The 20,065-nt window shown below is 39.7% G+C and overlaps 1 protein-coding gene across 5 annotated transcripts in view; it reads left to right on the top strand.

The window, feature by feature from the left end:
• dtnbp1b (dystrobrevin binding protein 1b) overlaps nt 1-20,065 on the top strand; it is a 79,367-nt gene that overhangs the window by 46,519 nt on the left and 12,783 nt on the right. Inside the window, exon 1 of one of the 5 annotated variants that reach the window (XM_028597674.1) lies at nt 17,999-18,326. The exons of the other annotated variants lie outside the window; for them this stretch is intronic. Within the exon in view, the coding sequence (XP_028453475.1) occupies nt 18,275-18,326 (52 nt within the window). The 5' untranslated portion in view covers nt 17,999-18,274. Of the gene's footprint in view, nt 1-17,998; nt 18,327-20,065 lie in introns of those variants that run through there. 5 annotated transcript variants of the gene reach the window in all.

The following is a 20,065-nucleotide window of genomic DNA, read 5'->3' as shown; positions in this document are numbered from 1 at the left end:
GGTGATAGACAGATGGTTTATCCAATCAGCTAACCAGTATTTTCGCCCCTTCCCAAAAGTTCTCCAACGGAAAGTTCCCAGATGGATATGCCAAGCAAATGCGAAGCAATCCATCTGGCGGAGTCAGGTTAGCAAGTCTTTTTGTTAAACCAAATATTTCCTTGTCCTGAAAAGTTTAAAGACTTATTACTATATGTGACACGGTTGTTGCCAAGTGACAATGTGACAATCCCATGTTGGCTTTTTATCCAGTATCTCCTGTGACTGAGCGCCTGTATGTGTGCATGTGTGTATGCATACTTGTATGCTTTCATCTGGGTATTCATAAATTTCTCCATGCACACATAACCAAAATGCAGTTAGCTTGCTAATTAGCATAATTAAGCATCACTCACGCAGCATGTAAACACAGATGTGTACACAGGCAGACGTGTCTTAATATGTCTGTTCATTTTCAAGCTGGTCTTGCTCCCTGTGAAGCCACTGAAGGAGGTTAATGGCATTAATAGTCTTTAAAGATGGATTTGTTCAAGAGATGATAGAATCTGTGCTGTCAAAGGATAACATAAAGGATAGAGCACATTGTGATGTTCATAAGATGTAATAATCACATTTTAACTCCCCTTTTTTATTTTTATTTTTGTTGCAATTTGCGACATGATGAGTGACATGAAATTGTAACTCGTTCCATGAGCTTAAGTGTCAATATTTTAGTTCCATGTGAAAATCTTTGTACAGTAAGGCTCCTACTAATGCATAACGGATGCATGCGTGTAGTTGCATAAACACACACACAAGTACGTACGCCATAACTGCAATGTTCTTTCATTTAGTGACATGGATTATCATTGTGATAATGTTAATAGTCCATCTTTCCATCCATTCATTTCCTTTTAACCACTTATTCTTAAGGATTGCAGGAATATCTGCCATGGATCAGGAATTTACAGTGTTTGAATGGATGACACATTTTCTCTAATTTTATTTCTCCTACCTTGTTTTTATTTTCCTTTCCTGTCCTCCCCGGGCTCTCTCTAACTTGTTCACGCCTCTTTTCCTTCCACTCTGTGTTGCAAGCAGTGTCCACCTGGCTTAACAGGTGTTGTTCGCAAACCCTGAGTATGTTGTCTCCCCTCTCAACACCCAATATTGTTTACTCAACTGTACTATAGCCATCAATCTTTACACTAAGATCATCCTTGCTCAGTTAGACTCGGAGGAATAGCCTCACAGCATAGATGCTTTGGGGATGCAGAATGTTGAAAAGAGTGCCACAGAAGGAGACAGAGAGTGGAGACAATGGGAGGAAGACGAGTGATAAAAGACTGAAAGAGGGGGAGAGACATAGGAGGGGGGGAAAGAGAGGAAGCGTTTGGGTGGAAGAAAGAGAAGGAAGTAAAAGAGGGCACAAAGATGAGATGAAAAATTAACATTGAAAGAGGACGAACAAGTGAAGAAAAGACAGCAGAGGAAGAAGAGAGCAGTGCAGCAGAGGAGGGTTAAAATAGAGAATAGCGATAACAGGTGGAGGATGAAGGAGAGTGACTCGAGACAAATAGAAAGAGAATATTGGTAAAGAGGAGAAATTAAAAAGACTGAGCCAAACCAAATAACACATTACAGCTAATGAAAAATAATAACAAAAAGACGGAGGAGAGTAAGATGGGCCTCCACACTATCTTGGAGTCTGCTAATTGGTGGTACGGAGGTTACACAGATATAACACACTGCAGGTATGGAGAATCTCTAGCCTCAACTATCTGGAGGATGCAACCTTTCATTCATTTAAAAGAATGCCAGTGGAAACTGAGAAAAACTAGACCTTGTCACGTATAATAAGTACTGTAATTATTTTAGCTGTAACATATTGTTTAAGGTTTTTGCTCCATGCACTCAGTCAGGTTTAAGTGTAAATAATTGAATCTGACCTTTCGCTAAACCCCTCTGAACAGCTTATCATCAAATCATAGCTTAGAAACCATACAGGCATAGCAGGCCTGTGAAAAGTACTGTACTGTTTGAAAAGTTGCTGATTTTTTAACTGTTAGCTTTAACCTTATTATTTTAGCAAGCTACCATGCATGTAGCCATCATAAACATACAGTATTTATGACACCTTTTTCAGGGTTTTCTTTAAATATAATTCAGAAAATAGTAAAGGTCAATGGGAGACGGTTTTCATCCAACAGCTTAATTAACTAACTAGCTACGGTTGATAAAATCTGCCACCAGTTGTCATTTCAGCTGGTGAAATTGATGGTTGCTGGCTAATGAGACGCTTACTTTTGTTTAGCAATCGTCTTATATCAAGGATCCATTGTTTGAAAAGTTGTTAAGAATTGAGTGGTAAATCTGCCAGTCACTGAAAATTGCATATGTGCAGTGCGAGAACTGGCACTAGCAAAAGTAACTGTCTATTGTCGGATTATCATGATCAGAATAAAGTCATAGCCAGGGTCCGCACAACTTGGAACACCAGAATTCCTCGTCAGTCATTAGAAATATTGATACATCCAAACACCTTAGTGAGATTTATGTTGATTTCAAAGATCACTTTCATCCATATTACGATTATGGGAAAGACCCTTTTATACTTTATAAATAAGCTCCCACTGCTCGTCATGCTAAGAAATTATGCTCTGAGCTGTGTGGCACGAAAGAAGAATAAATACTTAGACAGATCCACAAGGAGCATAATGATTGTAATTAAAGGGACAATAGTGACTGGTATATAATTTTACACATGGAGTTATGGCAGTTGTTTTGTTTTAAGGGTTGTAAAGTAATAGTGAGAGGGATGAATCTAAATTTAAATTTGTCAGATGATTTTAAACACCCCCTCAAATGTGCCTGGGGATTATGAAAAACTGAAAGACCAAGATGACAGACATTCTTAAATTATACTGCAATCAAAGAGATACAAAAATACACTCACGAATGCATACAAGCACACACACACACACACACACACACACACACACACACACACACACACACACACACACACACACACAGATAAAACAAAGACCACCGTGCATTCTCAGACATCTATCTATCGAAACGCAAAATCTATTTTCTAGTTGAAAAAAAAGCGGATATAATCAGTGTTTTTGTCTCAAATCCTGGTCACAGATGGTTTAGAAATTGTGTTTTCCATCCCTGTGTAATGTACCTCAGCAGGTGGGTTATCGCTTTTTTTTCTCTCCTCTCCTCCCACTCCTCTGGGAAATGGAGAAAAAAAAGTAATAGACATCCAGAGAGTTGCTCTAATTGGGTCCATGGTTGAACAGACAGTATTTACAGACGCAGACAGAGAGGGAGTCTGTTATAGAGTTTATACTGTCGGGTCTGGTGAGTTTAATGTTTTCACATGTATGCACTTCTTTGCATTTGTGTTTCTGTCACCTTATTCAAGTCTATGTCAGTCTGTCGGCATTTCTGCTGTGTGCACTGTAAAGTGTGTTTTTTCTGGTTTCGTCTACATACTGAGGCCGTCAGTATTTCTGTGCTTTCTGCTCAGGCTCCTTTACCCTTCTTTCCAAGGTTTTCTTCTGCCTGCACTCTCCCTCTGTCCTCCAACCCCCTGCCTGTTGCCTTATGTAATGGCCAGAGACAGATAAACCCTTCAAGGACCTCTCATTTGGACTGGGGTCATAGAACACATTTTTCCCTCCTCTCTCCCTCCCTATTTCTGTCTCTGTGACTCTGTATCTTACTCTTCTTAAAAAAAAAAAGAGTGTTAGACCATGTGCACATCTGTGTGAGGTAGTGAAAATGTGTCTGCATGCTATGTATGTACATGAGGATATCAGTTGGATAACGTGTGTGCGTGCGTGCGTGTGTGTGCACCAAAACAAAAGGAGATAAGACAGGTTTGCTGTGGGGGAGGGAAGGCTTTCCCACTGTGTGCCAGGTGACTGTGTGCATGTGGCCCAGCTAGAAGTCTGATACAACAAAAACAACAGATGGATTTACAATACAGCATCATCACTGGGCCACTAATCAAGTGTTCCATCCCAACGTGTGATGCTTTTGCTGAAAACTACTCACCTTGAGTAAAGTAAAGACATACTACACTAGCTCACATTGACTGCGAAATATTTAAAATATTGTATAAAGAATGCCTCTACAATATGTAAAGGATGCTATGATAAATATTAACATTTTATAATAGCCTTCGTCCATACTGTATCTTTAAATAATGCATATCTCCTACTGAACTCACCTCATTAACAAGATCTTACTGTGAATCAATAATATGTAATTCTTCATAAGAAATTGATTTACTTGGAGCATTTCTTTCTTGAATACTGGCTCCAAGGTTTTAACTGTGCAAAATGCTGTGCGGTGAAATATTGCTTTTGATTTAGAGGTGAGAATGTAGTGAGATGGAGCCACAAGGGCATAGGTATAAATATTTGGACAGCAGCATTGTACCTCATAATGCAGTAGTTGTACTCTCCCCAGGACATACAGTACTAAGTATGCCCAATGGCATTAGAGAAAGAAAGAGAAATAGTGAAATAATAAGGGAAGATAAGATGATATTAAAGAAAGGAGTACAGTAACACATGCCCAGGGGGGTTCTCTGTGTGTGTGTGTGTGTGTGTGTGTGTGTGTGTGTGTGTGTGTGTGTGTGTGCGTGTGCGTGTGCGTGTGTGTGGTAGCTTGTGTGTGCATGCATGTGCACTCCTGTGTGATGTTGCTTCATCTCTTTGTGCAAATTGGCTTTGTAACATTCTCACCCCTGGCCAAGATCATGGCTTTTAAACAATTCATGCTGGGGCTAACAAGAGGGCACAATTTGACTGCAGATAGATGAGAGAGGAAAGAAACAAAAGAGGGATGAGGAGAATATTTGAGAAACGCGCAAGTGACAGAAAATAGAAGCACAGCTTGGCAAAACAAAGACATCTCAGTGATAGCTTTTGCTATCTCTCTCAGGGTCTAAGAAAAACACCCTTAAAATATTTAGTGGAAGACTTCAGCAGCAGATGAGAAGAACAAGCTCTCTGCCCGATAGTTCACCCAGAGAGCTGAAAGTGTTGAGCTTACAGAATCATCTTGACATTATCCTCTTTAGTTTAACATCATTAGCATGACACCTTAAAACTCAATAACTGGAAAAGTACAGTATAACTTTTTCAAGAAAAACAGTCTTTTAGGCTGAACAAGAAATGTTTTGTGTAGGAACACATAGCCCTTTCCTTGTTGCCTATGGGCCTGCTTACACTGTTAGCGGTGACATCGAAATGTCATTAGAATAGAAATTGCAGTGTAGTGAACAGAAGCTGTGCATCTAAGTGTTCTACTGTACAACTAGAGCATTTAACCGTGACAAACTCAGTTTTGAGAGCAGCAAAACTCCACTACTTGATATCTTCATCTCACAAATCCTTCACAGCATCTTATAGTTTATTATGGCAACAGATTTCTTTATGTTGTGGTGGAGGTTCTGTGGTAATTTCAGCCATATGAATAATGTTGTGTGTCAGCCTCACATTAAGGCAATCTGTTGAATTGATATATTGGAACTTTCAGGACTGTTCAAGACATTGGAGTAACATAAAGTCATTCTCATGTTCTTTAAACCATCTGGAAAAGATATAACAAAGAGGTGCATTTTCCTGCTTGAAAAGGAATAGTGTAAAACCGTATTTACTTTATGTCTAAAACCCACGAAAGGATCAGCTGGTTCACAACATTTAGCCGCATTACTGTGGCACCGATAAGATGCTGAGCTTTTGACATCAGGCTGGATGGGTCTATAGGTTTATGCTGTTTACACCAAATCCAGGCCTTTCCCTTGTTTCAGAATCAATATGGGATATATTTGAGGTAAAAACCTTTTTCCAGACTCTGGGCATTCAACTTTGATAATTATGTGCCCATTGTAGCCTCATCTTTTTTTTATTGTTAACGGTTGTGTTACACCTCCACTCAACCTTTCATTAACAGCTCTATTTGGTATCCTTTGTCTCCTAAATTAGACATTTTCACCCACAAGACTGCAATAGACTGGATGTGTTCAGCTGTTTTGCATCATTTTTGGTAAACCTATTATTATTATTATTATTATAGTCAATTTGAAAACTCTAAAAGGTGCATGAACTTGCATCACACTGTGTAAAAAGGAGTAGTAGCTGTGCAGCATGACTACTTCAATGTTTCCTTCAACAGTAACATAAGGAGGAGCAAGAGGAGCTGTATGCATTAATATATCGTTTATATATATACTATTTATACTAATAAAGTGCATTTATCAAGGTCATGGACTACAAAAGTCCATCTCTAGTTGGAGAAAAAATAGAATATGAGTTGTAACCACATTGCTTCTGCCTCACTTACACACACAGAATATTTCAGTCTCTCCCTCCCGGTTACTCGGTCACTGCAGGATGACAGTAGGCCGCCTCTTAGGGACATGAAGGAATGACATTTATAGATTCATACAGTAGTTCCATTATCCCACTTGGCTGCCTCTTAACCCACGTATACACACCCCACCCCCTGTAGCTCAAAGCTTCTCTATTGTTGCTGAGTGCAAGTAGGAAATAAGGTTGCTAAATAAAAGCGAAGGTACGGCATGGGCTTAAGAAAAAGACAAAATTGGATGTTTCTCCTGCGAGAGTAGAGTAGACAAGAAGAGCCAATTCTACAATAAGATGGCAAGCCTCAGAAATAAAAATGATTTATAGAATTAAAAGTAGCACATGTATAACTAATATCAGTAATTCTTAAAACTAAAAAAAGTGAGAAGGAAGGTATACAATGAATGCTTTTATTTGACAAACTGATCAGGCTTTAAAAACATATATTAACTTGTTAGAGTGTGTTGAACATTAACTCAAGCTCAAATGTGCACTCAATGCTGCAAGACAAGAAATCTCCTCTTCCTTGGTTCCTTTCAAAACGTAACAATGACACTGTCTCTTTGAGACTCCTTTGACTCTCTTCAGAGTCTCCACTCTTCTGAGATTGTTGCAAAATAAAAAAATGAACAGGTCAAACCAAAATAAGTCGTTTTGAAATCCTAGTTAAGAAATTAATCTTTAAGATTTTCACAGACTTTGTGGGTGTTGGGCCAAAATAACTACAAATGACTTAATTAGATACAGATAGCCATATCAGCAGTAATCATGGGTTTAACGTACGTAACCTTAGTTTAATGTGGTATCTGTAGTTTTCTGACATCTACCTGCAAAAATTTTAAAATATGGAAATTTGACACACACACCTTAAACACCATACTGTAACTACAGATTGCAGCATTAATTCCCACCAGTTCAAAAGGCATTTTAACTCATTCCAGCTGATCCCAGAAAAATACATTTGTTACCAACCAACCTAACCGATTAAATGAACTTTAAATAATAAAACAACCATGTTGTACATATTCCTCAGCACCTGCTTGAGATTTTTATTGCATCTAAACTAATCTATCATTTATCAGCTTGCCTAAATGAACTGCAGACAGTACTTGTACAGTATGATTACTGGTGAAAAATTGATCAAAGGGAACATGCGTGTCTGCTATGCACTCTGTAATTACTGCACCCTGTATAAAAACACATGTTCTTAGCCAAGATGATGGGATATTTATGCACAAGGAGACGCAACGCTCTTCTTTGGTAATGTTTCATAGATGAACACAAAGATTATTAAATGAAGTACCTACTATCAAGTTATATTAGCTGTGGACATTTGTCTAAAGATAGGAAATATATTTGTCAAGGTTATTACTGTATATGAACTGGCACCACTTGAGTCTACAGCTCTCTCAGGAGATTTTTTTATTTTTTATCATAAGATCACAAATACCACCCGTCCCTGCGCTTCCCTGAATATGTATACCAACTCCTACTCCTTAAAACTACTGAAAAACTCCATGTAACGAGTAAGCAAGAATCAGTGAGAATTGACACATTAAATATTTAAAAAAGTGCCATTTATTAATACAATAAAACGATATACTCCTCATGAATTATAAAACAAGCTCTCTCTCTGTCTCTCTCTCTCTCTCTCCCTATATATATATATATATATATATATATAGTAGTTTTTTTATTTTTTATAATTTCACGACTGAAGAGGCCCTGTGCTTTAATTTGAAGAGGTCTATCATGAGTTTTTGTCTGCCAATGCAGATAGAAAAGCTAAATTTCTCGTTAAGAAAGTTTGTACGATGTGCCACATTTATCTAGGCTACTTTAAGGACACAAATATACAAGCACAAGCTTAAAGGAACACGCCGACTTATTGGGAATTTAGCTTATTCACCGTAACCCCCAGAGTTAGACAAGTCGATACATACCCTTCTCATCTCCGTGCGTGCTGTAACGCTGACTGACGGTTCCAGCATTAGCTTAGCCCAGCACAGATCCTGCAGGTAACTGGTTCCAACTAGCCTACTGCTCCGAATAAGTGACAAAATAACGCCAACATGTTCCTATTTACATGTTGTGATTTTGTAGAGTCCAGCGTGTACAAAAAACAACGTAACATGAGACACAGCCATCTTCTAACAGTAAACAAACTGGGAACTATATTCTCAGACAGGCTTGCTGCGAGCATATCACTCCGCCCAAGTACTATATTCTTCCGCCTGAGAATATAGTTCCCGGTTTGTTTACGGTTAGAAAATGGCTGTGTCTCATGTTATGTTGTTTTTTGTACACGCTGTCACTCTACAAATCACAACATGTAAATAGGAACATGTTGGCGTTATTTTGTCACTTATTCGGAGCAGTAGGATTACTGGAACCATTCACCTGCATGTTCTGTGCTGGCCTGATGCCGCTGGAGCCGTCAGACAGCATTACAGCACACACGGAGATGAGAAAGGTATGTATCGACTTGTCTAACTCTGGGGGTTACGGTGAATAAGAAAAAGTCCCAATAAGTCGGCGTGTTCCTTTAAGGTTTGATGAACCTTAAGGTGGTGTTTTACTTATTATTAAGATGTAGGCTACTTTGTTGAATGAAAGGTAGGCTAATATACTGTAGCCTAATAATAATAATAAAACGGTGAGAAAATCATCATCAGTCAAGGCTCAGATACCCGCACACTTAGCCAAACTAATGCAATCATACAGTAGCATGCCTACTTCTTTTATTGTTGTAGTGTTATCATCAACAGTTTGTCCACCACTTGTTTTTGGCTCAGTTTTATCAACAGGCAAAGTGTTTTAAGGGGAGTTAGCTTACCGCAGGTTCTACCCTCACTCCCTCATCTCTGTCCCTCTCCTCCAAGGGCGGACTGGCCATCTGGCATACCGGACACTTTCCCGGTGGTCTGATGTGCTTTTTGGGCCGACCGCCAACACATCGTTTTTTGTCCGACCCATGAACCGGCCCATAAAAGTAGGCTTTTGTAGATTGGCGGCCCATTGTTTTTTCAATTGACACTGGGCTGGCACAAAACACTTTAGTCAAAAATATCACATAGGCTAGGTTTTCTGTCCCTACACATACACCCCCTACTTTCACAATGAAATGGACTAGTCCGTAACGGTGCGTGGCACGAAAGAACACACAAAAGACGCTGATAAATATTTGGCAAAAGATGACAAACTTTCAGTGTACATCTGCCAGGCTAGAACAGTGATAGAGATCATGGAGAAGAAACGCAAAGGAGGTGCAGAGCTGCGTGAGAAAAAGAAACAGCTGGCCATTCAGGCAGACCTCGTGTGTGTTTATCTTTCGTGCCGCGCACCGTTACGGACTAGTCCATTTCATTGTGAAATTAGGGGGTGTATGTGTAGGGATAAAAAACCTAGCCTATGTTTGACTAGTGTTTTGGGCCAGCCCAGTGTCAATTGAAAAAACATTGGGCCGCCAATCTAGGCCTACAATCTAGGCCTACTACTTTTATGGGCTGGTTCATGGACCGGACAAAAGGAAATAATCTGTCGGCGGTCGGCCAAAAAGCACATCAACCCACCGGGAAAGTGCCCGGTATGCCAGATGTCCAGTCCACCCTTGGATGTATGTAGCATTGCCATGCAGGCGTCGGACGGTGAGCTGGCCTCCATGCTTCCTTTGGTTGCCAGCGGGATATCGGGAGCTGTGGTGTCCTTTTGCTTAGACTTAGCTGGATCCTGGAGTGCCGGTGCCATTGAACCGGTTGACTCTTTTTCTGTGTGCCGATCTGACGGACACATTTTGCTTTATGATGACATGCACAAGTTTAAGGAGCTGATGAGATAACATTTCACTGGAATTGTACCTCGTACGATTTCATGTGACCAATTAAATTGAGTGATTGATTTCAACTTATGTCTTCGTCTCCTGAATCTCTCTCGGTCTCTGTCTCTGTCTCTGTCTCTCTCTCTCTCTCTCTCTCTCTCTCTCTCTCTCTCTACACTTCCCTTAGTAAAGTAAAAAATATATAGGAAAGAGTCAATATGTCATTCTTGAAAGTCGTCTTCACTGAGGACTTGCTGTGGGTTTTTGCTGATGTAAGGCTGTATTTGTTGCAGTAGGGAGAAGAGAGGAGATTCCTCAAAGCCGTGTGAATGTTCTAGAAATCACACATCCCTGAAAATAAACAGTGTGCGCATGTCTCAAATACAAGTGCATATTGGATGGGAATATCTACACCTTGCAGCTCCTCATTTGCAAACAGCATGTTCACTTACAGCCTTGAAACTGACCATTTTAAATAGGGTGCCACAGTAATATTCTATTGTGCCTGTCCAGAATATTCCTGCTGCTCAGGTTACATTGCACAAAACACCTGAGGGCATGTGTTCCCTCTGGTTTACTTTTCTGTGTTCGTTGTGTTGTTTCAGTCACATGGAGCCTTCTAGAGGTTTTACCTGCCTCCTTGTTGTGAGGATTAGACTGGCCAGGTTTCCTTATTTAGAGGCTAACACACAGTCATTACTGCGTTACCCATCGTAAACAAGACATCAACCTTATCGACTTGAACAAAGCTCCCTTCAAGGCAAGCAATTAACCTGTTAGATAATGCCTCTCATCCTCACTTTTTCTTCTCCTTTTACCTCCTCTATTAACAGTTTACAGAGGTTTTGGTGATGTAAGCAATTTTAAATGTCACCTGGGGAGTAGGGATGTTTTTTTTGAACTATAGGTAAAGCCTTAGGATAATAAACTGCATCCACCATAGTTCAATTCCTTGTTTTTAGGTGCTTAGAGTCCATTGGCTGAACGCCCAAGGATTCTTTTTCTCCCATATTTATCTCTGAGCACAGGAAAAAGTATGCAAATTTGAATTTTTCATTATTCATTAAGACACACTTAATCCCTGTTTGAAAGGATGGGTTTAGCAGCATTTGAATGGCAAATGAAGCAGGACTGGAACTGCAAAATTTTGATTAGCTCAAGAATTCAATTTCCACATATTAGGTAACATCATTTATCACCCATGCCTTACACATTAGTTACAGTGGGTTCTCAAAATAAAATGGTGTGGTACGTTCAGTATCCTTACAAGAATCGCCAAGTGCACCGTTCAGTGAACATGAAGAGGGTTCACGTAGGCAGGACATTTTGTTGGCAAGCGAGAAAGACGTTTTTGAGCAGATTGTGTTAGGTGGGCAGTTTGAAAGGCTTGTGAAGAGCTTTGGGACCTCTGACAACATGTAGACCTCTCCTTTCCTCCTTGCTCTCCTTGATGGATGGACCCTCTATTTGACAATGTACTGTCAGGTGCTGTCAGATAAAACAAACTACTCTCTTTCTGTCCTCCGTCACCAGTTGTCAAGATATCGGCTCAAGGCGCAATATGTAAAATAATTTGCATGTGATTTAGTCTAGTCTACAACAGTATGTTTTAACTTAAATGTCATCATTCAGTATGTTTACATGCACACCAATATTCCACTATTATTCCGAATATGACAATATTCCAAATTTGATACAGGTCATGGAAACAGCATATTCCAGTTGGATATTCCAAATAAGGCCTTTTTCCAAATATAGAATTTGACGTGGGATATTCCGGTATTATTCGGGTTTTAGAGGCATTCTTTAGACATGTATACAGCGCATTCGGAATATGCGTCTCGGGTCTCAATCAGGGTTTTTACAGTAGGCTTGTGGTCAGCTCTGTGCGTTGCTATGGTTGCTGTAGACAAACCAACCAGCCAACAGTTTACAAGGCTGCAGACCCGATAAGAAGGAGAAACACAGCTACTTTTAAACATTATCAAAGGCTTAGATATCAACAGGTTTATATGCGCACACCCAATAATTAAACATGTAACACATATTTAGTAGTTGTCTATGTTACGTTCAGCTAGATATAATGTATATTCTAGTTCTAGTAATTTGTTGACATTCTTTGACCATAATAGTTTTGGTAGGCATATGCATTGATATTTCACTTTTCAGGAACACTTCAGAACCACTTCCTAAACTAAAAGTCGTCACCATTAATCTCTGATGCAGTGAAGCAAATCCACAAAACTCTTCAGCTCCTTCTGCTTTAAGTTGTTTTAGTTGTACAAATCCACTAACTATTCACTCTGATAACTGCAAAGTGGCTTTTTGTCAAGCATAATATATTCTTTCTTTCCTATCCTAAATGTCCTGCTTGGTGTTAATATACATTAACCAGCTAATGCATAATCTGGATATATTCTGTACCCTTATTGCCCTCAGCAACCTTTCTAACCATCTGGCCCCTGCTGGTGTAAAAGTGTTTCTCCCAGCTTCTCTGTTGTGTGACTGCATGCTGCAACATGCATGTACTGTACACTTTTAATATACACATTTAAAAGGCCAGATGCTTTGCAGCAATGAAAATGTTTGGAGGTAAATGTCAGCTGGCAGTGGGAAGCCAAAAGCTGGAAAACAATATTGCTTACATTCGTCTCCATCGCCTCTGCTTTAGGCCTTTCTACCCACAATATTTAGATGTTGAACTCATTCCCTTCAGAACAAAACAAGCAAGCAGACATGGCCACACATCCCAGAGCTAAGCACAGCTGCTTGCTGTGTGCATCTGCAGCAACAAGACATGCAAGTAAAGTAAGTAAAACATTTTTTTTTAACCAAATAATTTAATTCTGTCAGGTATGTCACAGGAGAGATATTTGGTCAGATTACATTTTCTTTCACTAAAGTTGCTGTGATCATTTAAGAATCATGTCATGACTTTTTCCTCACCTAAGATGTATTTATTTTCTACCCCATAAGGCCCAAACAGTTGATATTGCTGGTGCTTTGATTACTTTAGAGCTGAAATGCTCAGTTAGCTGCCTGGGTTTTATCAAATCTGGCTTTAAGCTCTTTGGATGTAACAGACTGAGGCTGCATTTAAATCCCCCACAGTGCATTCACTGTAAAATTGCCAGAATCTCTGTGGTATTCAAGCTTCAGCAACATTAGAGCCGAGGAGAGGCCAGGGCAATATCGCCAACCACAAATGTGTTATCACTGAGCTAATAAATGAGGGTCTGATGTGGTGGTGAGTATGAGAAATTTACATTTTGGAGAATTATTTAAAGTTATTCACTAGTAGCATTAATTTAACTGATTTGTAGTATACATGCTCAATCAGAGAACATAATAGAATCACACAAAGTTTTAAGTTGTATAACAACACATGAGGACATTTCCGAAGGATATTTTCCTTCACCCCTTTCACATCTAATTGGTACATTCCTAATCCCACTGTACAACCTTATGTGGATTGTTGTGCTGCTAGCTGACACCTCTGATTTGCTGCTAGGCCTTGTCGTGACCCATGTGTGTGTGTGTGTGTGTGTGTGTGTGTGTGTCTCTGTCTGTCTGTTTCTGCACACATTTCATATCTGTCTAAGCAATTTATGTCTTTCTCTCCTTTTGTTTTTTTGTATGACTAATTGACAGACCATAAAGCAGGTAAATAACAGTGGCAGCTTGTTGTTTTGCCACATTAGTGAAATGTGTTCATACGTGGAATTGGTCAAAAGGAATGAATCACATCACTCAGGGTGGTATAATGGGCTATTACATTTTGTGTGGGGTCTCTGAAGCTGTATGGTATCTTTTAACATAATAAGTAATAAACAATGTTCTGTCCTCCACTGGTGTTCAGGCTGTGAATGACTTAGCAGGAACAACCCCTACCATGAGGCTTTGCCTTACATGTTGATGGGCTGTTGCCTGGTTAGCAAAATTGCTTAAATGGGTGTTTTCAACACACTAAAATTAGATGATGGCTACTGACAGAGAAAGAGAGAGAAACCTAGATGTGGAATCATGTGGACCATGCAAATATTTAATAAGCTCCTGACTGTTGCCCACATCTTTATCTTAAAAACACAGCTTCAAGCATAAAGAGTGTTAGTGTTTGAAGTGTAACTAAACGCACTGTTTCTAACTCAGAATTCCAGACCGATATGACTTAATAATATGTTATAACCTGTCACATAGATCAGAAGCAGTCACAATAAATCTGAAATCTCTGCATTCTCAGTATTTTTTAATGTAATAATTTCCTTTCAACAAGCCCCTCATTAGATACCCGTCACTGACTGCCGTATCACTCATTTGATTACAAACCAGCGAAAGTTTCTGCATGCTTGCCAGCTGTGAATGCTTGGCACATAAAGTAGTGTGTGTTTGTATACCACTACGCTGCCACATTAGTAGGCATAAATTCACTGTAAATGTTTGTATGTCTATTTTCTTTTTTTATGTTTAATTCTGCAAAAAATAAAACTGACGATGTATTGTAAGTTGTAGTAGTAAGCTATTCTATGTATTTTATTTCATTATTTTTGGAATTATATTTTCATTTGCCATCACACTCACAGCTGACACCTTGCATACAACACCTCCAAGTTCAAGTCAAGTCAAGTCAAGTCAAGTCAAGACTTGACTTGACTTGACTTGACATACAACACCTCCAAGTTATGTTTATTGTGTACACTGACCAACACTTGTGACAAAACAAATAAATTAACACAAACCGCAAGGAAATCAATTGCCCTCTGTTGTAAGGTCAAGGAAAACATGAAGAGAACAGAAAATGTGGAAAATGTTTTACACCCACACTGCATGTAGCATACAGTGTAGCCCACTCGGAAACACAGCCCTCTGTTGTATCTTTAATACAACTGACAACTGACAAACTATTTCAAAACAACACTAATACATCAATGGTAAGAATAAATGTGTCACAACAACCACACATTATAAATCACCCAGAGTGATAATACAGTGGCAGACATCTTTTCTTGGTCTTTAATTTACACATGGTTTAAATCGGAATGTGAATTTTACAAGAAAGTTCATAGGTTTCTTGTTTTTATGTAAATTAGAACAAAGTAAAGCCTGCAGCTAGGGTGGAACATTTTGAATAAAATGTTTTCAATATTGCAGAAAGCCACTGAAAATGTCACCGTGTTGAACAGAGGGAGAAAGAATTGTAGTTGCGGTTTCGATCTTTAATCCCCAAGGCAAGAGTTTTTAAGAAAACCAACTTATACTTACAAAAGTATAACAATAACACTGAAATGCTGGAAGGCTGTCAGAGGCTTGAAATTAGATTTAAAATGTGTTTTATCTTTCTTGAGCTAAATATTCATTTAGATGACAGTTTTTTTTTAAATAAATGGTATGAAAAGCCAAACGCACTCATCCAGCTTCACAGGCAACCGCGAGTGGTTGTGTGAGTGTTTGATCTCAGCAGCTGATGTTTTACAGCTTGCAAAGGCTGGACAGAAACCTAATGAAGCTGCCAGTGTAGAGTGACAACAGATGGGTGTTATCGACAGGAAAGAAGAGATAGACAGTGAAACTAGAGTGTGAGGATGATTGGTTTGATGATTGTAGCTACCAGTCCACCACCATATTTTGGTCCGTATTGGACTTCAACTGCGACCCACCGGTTCCCAACCCAACTCCCTACAGACTGAGCTACTGTCACCCCATATGTGTTTGAGTATCTATATGGACATTTACATCTGCAGCTAATAAAAGTCATTACAAATTAGTACTCGGCTATACAGATAAATGACGGATGGTTCATTATAGAGAGAAAATTAAGTCAAACTTCAACCACAGTAGTGACTCACTCCTCTGTTAATGTGTGTAATTTCCCCTTGTTCCCTGTGCATGCTTAAATATGTTTCATTTGCACACACAGCAAGTTAATCAAGTCCCTCTGGAAAACCCAGTGTTTGTATCATGCACATTTTGTCACTTAACATGCAAGTCATTTTGATGGGTGTGTGTAACAGGGTGAAAGGAGTGATTGTGTGTGTTACTTACAGCACCGGGCTGCCTTTGGCGGAAACCTGAGCACTTCAGAGATATAGCGAGGCGGACAGAATCTAAAAATACCACGGCTGAGTGAGCAGGGCTTAAGAAGAAGAAGCAGTGGCTGTCCACGCTGTCAGGCCTGCCTCTTGGTCTTCAGGCTGCACACTGCTGTCTCAGGATGAAATGAGAATTAGGCCTTTATAAGCAAACGGAAACAAATCCATATGAGACCAGACAGCTAATTTAAAGTGACAAGTAGAACAAGGGGGATTTATGTCAGATATTGAACGTTTGATCTGTTTGGTGAGTCAGTGTGATGTAAAGTGTATGAAACCGCTATAATGAGATCGCCAATGGATTGTTTGAGTGTTAATCAAAATAGGAAGGAAAAAAAAGATAATTGGAGCTTGTGAGGAATGAGTATCAAAGTTTCATCCATCCTTGAAAAAAAATGCCACAGTCAATAAAATAAATGTAATGTCTGAGAGTGGATTGAAGGCAACACAGACCTTGACATCACATAAGCGTGCTGCATTTCATAGTGTTTAAAATGTTGTGACCTCTTCAGCTTTGAATTCAAGGTCACGCCCTGTGGCCGTGTCCCTTTTCTCTTGTCATCTCTAGAATGACACATGGATGAAAACATTTACCCGCTGCACATCCTGCATCTCACCACCCCTTTCTTTCTAGCCCACATACACAATCGGCCTCAGTGGACCATTACATGTCTAATACTGTCTGCACACAAAGGCACACAAAAGCTGGCTCTAGTCCTGGGCCTGTGGCAGGCACTAAAGGAAAACTGGCCACCGACACTTTCATCTGTCCGTTCATTTGTTTGTCCACCAAGGCTTCAAATGTAACCTTCTCTCCTTATGCACAGCCTCTGGCTGCACCTGATATGTGAAGTGCACTACAAAGTGTAAATGACTGTGGACCGGCTCAGCGGTGACTTGAATTGACTGTTGATGTCTCCCAAAGAGATATATTTCCGTTTGAAAAGTAGGCTGTTAGTGTTACTTGTTATTTATGGTCACTTAAATGGAGCCTGTCACTGCTCTAAGTCAATATTCTTTATTCCTAAGAATTCTTCCTGAACAAAATTCTGAAAGAGCTCTAATTAAAATAAGTGCTTTAAAAATCCTATTGACAAGGAGTCTCATATGTCGTCGATGAAAAGAAATGTGTTCCTCTTACAAGTGAGCCCAAATTAGCATTTCCTGTACTAAGAAGATGTGGTGACCAAGCTTGTATGATGAACAATTAAAACCTAAGATTTGCACTTTTGCTTTGGGAGCCAAGCTGTGAGAAAATTACTCTAGTTAGTCAAATCAAAAGCTTGAGTTGAATCCTAAAGATTTGAATTGCCCTCAATGGTGTGCTTCCTCTCTACTTTTCATCTGTGGTTCTTAGCTTTTTCTCTCACTATACAATAGCTGTAAATATAGTGCAGAGCTACTGAGGTTCAGGCTTGGTCCCTGTGCTTCTATGTGGACAAACATTTACATGACCTATAAAAGAACATTCACCGTTCTGCTTCAGACTGCATGTGTATGAGAGTGAGTAAATAGCACAGTCAATCAGCAGCTAAATGGTTATCTGCTTGTTCATTATGTCTGTATATGAAATAAATTTGTATATAAAAAATGCACACACAGGTGCATGACCACCCACACATTCAAGTAAGCAGCAGACATGTACGTAGATACGCATGCCCACTCTGACATCCAGCCTTTTTTCTGTGGTTTCTGCTTCCTGCATTTGTAGAGCACAACCCAGATGTTTTTTTTCTACCTCTGAAAACAGATATGAGTCTAATTACATTAAAAGTCTCATTTCATATTGATCCATCTGCACAAATAGCCATCTGAACAAGCAGAACAAGATTATTTAATGTTATTTATGTTCTTCATTTATTTCCCCTGGGTTTTGGTCCACCGCTGGGGAGGTGAGAAGGAGAGCAGCTTTGTGAGTTCATTGTGTGTGCCTTTGCCTGCTGAGCTTCCGAGCAAAAAAAAACAGCCTGTGAGAGGACGGTTTCACTTTCTTGGCCTGCATGATGATTGCGGTAGGAGACACATCAAGAAACACAGCGAGTGCAAACTCAGGTAGTACACCAGAATTTTCACTTCATGTCTTTTTCTCATGAGGGAAATTCCTCTTTGTGCTCATTTCAGAAGAGGTAGTTCAGTTTTAGATTGTAGCAGCTACTCCACACGAGTACCAACACATTTGTCTTTGTAATTGAATGAAATGATGTAATTTATTTGACATCATCTGCTATGACTAACATAATGCAATTACCTTAGCCGCTATGAATCATCATCAGATGTGTACGTCTGTGTGAGCGCTCATTCACTATTGTACATAGTGAATCATGTCCCATAGGTTTGTGTGATAGACTATTTTGTGAGCCTGTGTGAGCATTTGTGTTGGTGTAGTGCCTTTACAACTCCACATGTGCATTCACATGAACCTGCAGGTATGTCTGTACATCAGTATGTGCAGCACAGCATGTAAGGATAGAATGTGTGGGACTTAATGAGTTGGGACACTAAAGTCATCAGTGCAAACTTAATCCTTAGGGCTAGATATGAACGCTAAAAATAGTCCCCGTAGCTACAGCAACATGCATAGCAGGATATCGTTGTCTGGTAGATGATGATGATGATGATGATGATGATGATGATGATGATGATGATGATGAGGAGGAGGAAAAGACCAAGACAAGGGAGTGGGGGGGGAAGGAAAGATTAGTAAGAAAAGACGTACTATAAGAAGAGAAATTTACAAGACGTGAAAGATGGAAAAGCTAATCAATAAATACAGAATATGACATTCATCTGAGTGTTTTAGGGGAAAGCTTTTTGATTTTATAATAATGTGGCATTTGGGATACTTTTAATATTTGAATAACTCGGGATGCATGCAACTAACAACAGCTCTAGATAAAGTGATTGTATGTAGATGTAATGGACAAAGGAAGGTTTAGACATTAAGACAGATGAGCACACCCCCAGTTGGTACATAGATGGTCTAAATAAATAGACCGCTCAGGCTAATAATGGATTGAGATTTTGATTAGCGACAGAGAAATAAAAAGACAGGATCTAGCTCCATCATTAATGCTGTCCGTCTGAAACCCTAATTATAACTAAACACACTGCCCTCTTTCTTTCTCCCTCACTCCCTATCTATCCTCTGTTACTAACCCTACACAATGCTTGACAATCTGAACAAAGCTTCCCTGAGGCCCCTAATCTAATAGAGCAGTCTCAAGACATACACACACACACACACACACACACACACACGGTTAGTCAGATAAAAGGAGATAAATTGGACACTGAGTGAGGAATGACATAAAGAAAGGGAGCTTTTCTTTTCCAGGTCTCCATGGGTTGTTGGTGTGGTGTTCATCATGAGGGAGCTCTGGTGGGAGCCCATTGTTGCCTTCTTTGTGTAGATGTGTGTCCATCTGCTGCGAGCCCCTTCAGGGCTCAGTCTGTTTTATCAGGTCTGTGTGAGAGTTCCCACTCTGATCCTGCACTACAGTCAACACTCGTGAAGCAGTGTATTGATTTGGGGGGGGCTGGTGAACACAGAGTAAAGGCAGAGAGTGGTGCAGAGCTGTGTAAGACACGCAGTTCAGTATGACCTGGGATGTAAATGCAATAAATATAAAGAAGGTAATGTTCAAATCGCAGAAGACAACTGCCCAACCACTGACCTCTGTATGTGGGGCTCTGTCTTCTGTCAGTCTACTCTGCGGACATCTTTAGCTACTTTTCAGCGATTAAACAGTGTACTATCGCTGATTGTATACTGCAATGTCACTGTTTTTTGT

This window comes from Perca flavescens, chromosome 14 (assembly GCF_004354835.1).
Source record: "Perca flavescens isolate YP-PL-M2 chromosome 14, PFLA_1.0, whole genome shotgun sequence".
Taxonomy (NCBI): domain Eukaryota; kingdom Metazoa; phylum Chordata; class Actinopteri; order Perciformes; family Percidae; genus Perca; species Perca flavescens.
The sequence above is the reverse complement of the archived record's forward strand: the minus strand, read 5'-3'. Positions and strand labels throughout refer to the sequence as shown.